This window comes from Dipodomys merriami, unplaced genomic scaffold, assembly GCF_024711535.1.
Source record: "Dipodomys merriami isolate MVZ:Mamm:240054 unplaced genomic scaffold, mDipMer1.0.p SCAF_94, whole genome shotgun sequence".
NCBI lineage: Eukaryota > Metazoa > Chordata > Mammalia > Rodentia > Heteromyidae > Dipodomys > Dipodomys merriami.
The window spans coordinates 1,733,632-1,739,030 of record NW_027206557.1 but is presented as its reverse complement, the minus strand read 5'-3'; the positions used below and the strand labels follow the sequence as shown (position 1 = coordinate 1,739,030).

The 5,399-nt window shown below is 49.2% G+C and overlaps 1 protein-coding gene across 1 annotated transcript; it reads right to left on the bottom strand.

Annotated features, from left to right (window-relative positions):
* Window positions 1-221: 221 nt before the first annotated feature.
* Window positions 222-2,089, bottom strand: LOC138821792 (sperm motility kinase X-like). The gene is made up of 2 exons (XM_070014227.1): window positions 267-2,089; window positions 222-234 (listed from the first exon to the last, which is right to left on the bottom strand). Exons 1-2 carry the CDS (start codon window positions 1,604-1,606, stop codon window positions 222-224), a joined length of 1,353 nt encoding a protein of 450 aa, XP_069870328.1. The 5' UTR covers window positions 1,607-2,089.
* Between the last annotated feature and the right edge of the window lie 3,310 nt (window positions 2,090-5,399).

The window sequence follows — 5,399 nt, the reverse complement described above, 5'->3', positions numbered from 1 at the left end:
AAGGACTTCATTAAATCAGACAAAACCCAGAGCCCAGCTCTGTGCTCACGTACATGCTCTGCAGGTGTGTGGTGCTGGCGTCTCCTGTCGCAGGATGAACTCTGCCAGATCTTCTCTTCAAGAAGGGAAGACAGCAGCAGCACACTTGCAGGGCTCTAATTATTCTTCCCTTTATTTTTCTCCAGCCCCAACTATCGTCCTGGGTTGCGGCTGTGTCTGGGCTAGAAGAATTGGCTGCTGCTGGCTGCAGGGGAGAAGAGTTGCACCCCTCCTCCTCCTCCTCCTCCTCCTCCTCCTCCTCCTCCTCCTCCTCCTCCTCCTCCTCTTCCTCCTCCTCCTCCTCCTTCTCTTCCTCCTTTTCCTCCTCCTCCTTGGGGCTCTGGATCCAGGGGGCAGAGAGGAGGCAGAGTGTAGAGGTGGAGGTGGTACACTTGATGCCATCCTTCTGTGCCTGGAGCTCAGCAGGCAGGCAGCTAGCAGGGTGCCTGGTTGGTAAACTGGTGGATTTCCTAAGGTTGGATTTCCAGGCCCCTGCAGGTGAGGGGCATGGTGGAGGTCCGGGAATCGGGTGCCTCATCTGGCCAGTGGGGTCACTCCTCTGCTCTCTTTGTGCGGCAATTATTAAGTAGGTGGCCATGGTCGCATCAAATCTTCGGCCCATCAGGGCTTCCCATACTTGGTTGGGCTTAAAACCCCAAAAAGTCATTACCTTGATTAAATCAGGGTCGGGCTGGTACAGGGGGGTGTGGCTCGGTGGCAGGTGTGCCTGGGTGTTCCTTAGCCAGGGGTGCCGGAGTACCTGCGCCAGCGAGGGCCTGTGCTCGGGGTCTGTCGTGAGCAACAGCGCCAGCAGGCCTTTGCTCTCCTCTGAGAGGTATCTCCTCAGTATGAAGTTGCCCTTGCTCACCTGCGCTTGCAGCCTGCTCCAGGTCCTCCCTCGGAATGGGAACTGGCCCATGAGCATCGTGTACAGGAGCACCCCCAGACTCCATACATCTACTTTATCGCCATAATAGCCCTCCTCCAGGAACTGCTCGGGTGCCCAGAAGGGCAAGCTGCCACATTGCACTTCCAGTTTCTGTCCTGGTGTGAACCTCGTCCCCAGCCCAAAGTCACATAACTTCACCCTTCCACATAGGTCAATTAATACATTCTCGAGTTTAATATCCCTGTGGGCAATGCCATTTTCGTGACAATGTTGCACTGCCCTGAGGAGCTGGTAGAAAACTGCCCGGGCCTCGTCCTCCCTCATCCTCCTGGATTCCTGCAGGTGGTGAAGCAGGTCCCGTCCATGGACATACTCCATGACCAGGAACACCTTGTCAGTGGTCTCCAGCACCTCAAAAGTTCTCACCACACACGGATGATCCAGGGACTTGGCGATGTCGATTTCACTATCTAATAAGGGGTTATCAATTTTTTCTAAAATTTTGACCGCCACAAGTTGTTCTGTGGGGATGTGTCGGGCCAAATGCACAGTACCAAAACTCCCCTCTCCAATAATCCCCAGAATTTTATATTGGCCTATCACCACCAGATCTGACCCCTTGGTGGCCCTGGTCTCAAGGGCCTTCAGTGCCTTCTCTAGCTCCTCTATGGTGATCATCCTATCTGTGAGCCCTCAAACCAACTAATTCCGTCTAAAAATCTCCCCAAGCCACCCTCAACCATTTTGATATTATATATCGAAATAATATACTATGGTAACACGAACAGCAAAAAGCCCACTCCTAACCCAACCAACCTAATCAATCCAGCTACCGCACATCCAACACAACAGGGAAGTTCTCTGTTATAGTGGACACAAATTGAGCCTGGCCTTGTCCTCATATTCACCTTGCCTGTTGTTCCCTCACAGTGGCTTTGTGAAGTCAGAGCACAAAGGCCCTATCAGTGCTTAGCTTTTTACCCTCAAGGCTGGCGGTCTACCACTTGAAACCCAGCTCCACTTCTATCTCTGTAGTGGTTAATGTGAAATAAGAATCTCAAGAACTTCCCAGATCAGGCTGGCTTTGAAACACCATCCTCCTGACTCAGCCTCCTGGAGAGTTAGGATTCCAGGCCTTAAACCTTTTTATAATAGGAAAATCAGCACACCAAAACTCCTTCTTAGGTGGGTTGTGTAGATTGCTGTTTTCTATTTTTATTGGTTATGATCTAGTTGGTGCAATGCTCTTGTTCGTCTTCCTAGCTCCTTGTGCAGGTTGAAGCCAGCTTAGGCAAAATAGTGCATGAGAGTCCTTGTCAAGGGGAGAAGAGGGCATAGGAAGGCATGGCTGTCATCCCAGATGAGACAGGAAGTGAAAAATAGGAGGATGGAGGCTCTGGCTCATGCCTAGAGCAGAAGCAAGTCCCTTTCTCAACCATGACCAGCACAGAAAAGGCTGCAGGCCTGACTAAGTGGTTGGAGGAGGGTCAGCCTCGTGAGTGTGAGAGCCTGAGTTCAAAACTTCACCCAAACCAAAACCTGAACATCCCTCAGTATGGTGGTGGTTGCTGCTTTAAGTTGACTTTGTAGACATTTTTTCTTGTTATTTTAGATGTTACCAAATGCACTGACATGACATTTACCACATGCACTCCAGTTTATTTTCAACATGCATCCACCCGGCTGACACCCTCCAGGGTTTCCCAGATCATTAATTTTCTCATCAAAAACAAGGGAGGCCAGAGCGATGTACTCGAGTCAGCACTAAACAGAGAAATTACCAAACCCCAAATCCTGCCCACCGCGTCCTCACACATCTGCCCTTCAAACATGAAAAGTAATGAAGACACTTCCAGACACAGACACAAATAGGGACGAATGTTTTTTCGACTTAGGGTTTTTTGTTTGTTTGTTTGTTTTTACCTCTATTACACCAGCCCTGAAGAAGAGAGTTTTTTTAGGTGGAGGTTCAAGTTCATCGGAATTCAAAAAGAATCAAGAAATGAGAACTTCAGTAAAGGTAAATATATGGGTATTGATGGGAAACGAGGACTATTTTCTTTTCTACATAAGAAATGTATAACCGGGCTGGGAAGGTGGCTCAGTGGTAGAGCACATGCCTTGCATGCCTGAGGCCTTGGGTTCGATTCCTCAGCACCACATAAGCAAAAAGAAAAAAGCCGGAAATGGTACTGTGGCTCAAGTGATAGAGCACTAGCCTTGAGCTGAAGAGCTGAGGGACAGCGCCCAGGCCCAGAGTTCAGGCCCCACGACCGGACATAAAGAAAAATTTTTAAAAAAATGTATAACCTGACTTTTGTAACTTTAACCCTTTACAATAACCTTTATAATAACAATAAGACAATGATAAAAATTAAAGGCAGCCGGGGCTGGGAAGGTGGCTCAGTGGTAGAGCGCTTGCCTTGCATGCCTGAAGTCCTGGGTTCGATTCCTCAGCACCACATAAGCAAAAAAAGAAAAAAAGCCGGAAGTGGCGCTGTGGCTCAAGTGGTAGAGCGCTAGCCTTGAGCTGAAGAGCTGAGGGACAGCGCCCAAGCACAGAGTTCAGGCCCCACGACCGGACCCAAAAAAAAAAAAATTAAAGGCAGCCATGGATAATAAGCCAATTCTCCAAAATAAAATCCAATGTTAAGAAGTGTATGTCGCCTGAATCCCTCAATGGTAATGTACTAAGACATCCCTTGCAGACAGGTGGATGAAATCCAGGCCACTCCCTAAAGTGCTTTTTGACCCAGGATTCCCCACTCCCTGTGAGAAAGGCATAGCAGGTGGCAAATGCTGTCTCGAAGATCAGGACATTGAATCCACATGACTACAGCCCTCTGTGGTCCTTCTGTGTCACAAAGGCTCTCCCCACCAGGGGATCTCAGAATGTCAGTGAAGGCTGCCAGTTAATGAGGAAAGCATTTTGCCAGTGAAGTCAATGCAGCTAGACCCCATCAAGGCAGGCCTCATGCTGACATAAGCTCCCTTGTAGGGAGCTGTATGTGGACTGAGAGAGAAGAGACCCCAGGGAGCAGGGAGCCTGGTAGGAAGAGGTAGCTGGGTCCACATGTGCACCCCGGTAGCCTGAAGCTCTCCTATCTAGAGCGGGGTCCACAGTTGGAGAGAACAGACTCTGAAGAGTGGGCTCTGCCCATAAGGACATAGCTTGGTCGTATGTGGGTCATGAGTGGCCATCTGGTCCTACATCAAGTAGGGTCCTTACGTGGAATAGGCCCTAGGGAAGGGGGTTCAGCTTAGGGCTGTGGGGCTTTGGTCCTGGGTGGTCCTCACTTATACATGCCTCAATCTCAGGTAGGGTCCCTAGAGAGAACTGACCTTAGGGGATGGTGGTAATTTGGGGGATGCAGCATGGTCCTGTGTAGTCCAGCCTCTGTCCACTGAGTTACCACCCTGCCATTTGTGATGAAGGCCTTCTAGTCCTGTCATCTTCCCTGGAGCACAGTATTAATCCCCCATCTTTGGTGTGAAGGGGGACACAGAAAGTGAAGGACAAAGAGTGAACAAATGCAGCAGTGGCATTCACTAGACACTATGTTGAAAATGACACATACAACTTTTTGGGTGGGGAAAGTTTGGAGAGAACAAAGGACAAATGACATTGTCCAAAAAGAAATGAACTCATTACCTGGCTTATGGAACTGTAAACTCTCTGTATATCACCCTTATAAGTTTTTTAAACCACTATTGAAAACTAACTTCACCAGGTATTTTTTTTAAAGTTTTTAAAAATTGCTATTATAAAGGTGATGTACAGAGAGGTTGTACCTATGTAAGTCAGGTAATGAGCACATTCCTGTTTCCAAATACTTCTGAATGTCATCATTAGAAAAGGAAAATGTGACTGTGGCCTGTTGCTTTGCCAGGCCTAGCTGAGGCCCAAGTCCATCCTGAGCACACCTGTACCACCAGGACACAGGAACATTAAAGGGTGGATTATGGAGGTGCTGAAAGGAAGAGGACAACCCCAGGCCGCCCAAGGAAAGGGTCAGACAGAAGGGAGAACTGGATCACAGGAGCCTGGTGTGACAGGCTGCTCAGGTCTGGGTCTCCGGCCTTGGAATGAGGCACTGGGCTTCTCTGAGGTGGAGTAGGAAAGGATGAGCTGCTTTTCTCAGCTACTGCATCTCTTGTGGAGAAAGGGGTAGGCCCTCAGCAAATGAAAACTGCAGAGACTCAGATGCCCTCAGGGGCCTGCCACATGACCTCCCCAACCATCATAGGCCCTCCAGGGAGCCTGTCTGCTCAAACTGATGAGCCAGCCACCTCCCAATGTCATCAGGACCAACACTTTGCCTTGGGGATGCTCATCCAGTCCACAGCACGAGACATCACAGGGGAAGACTGTTGGAGGAGAGTACAAGCCAGGCAAATGATGGCTCTCAGATGATGATCTTAATATATTCTAATCCAGAGCCAGGATCTCATGGGTGTTAAAGCTTCCCGA

Coding starts and splice junctions, on each gene's coding strand:
- LOC138821792 (XM_070014227.1), bottom strand. CDS start 1,606: ATGATCACCATAGAGGAGCTAGAGAAGGCACTGAAGGCCCTTGAGACC.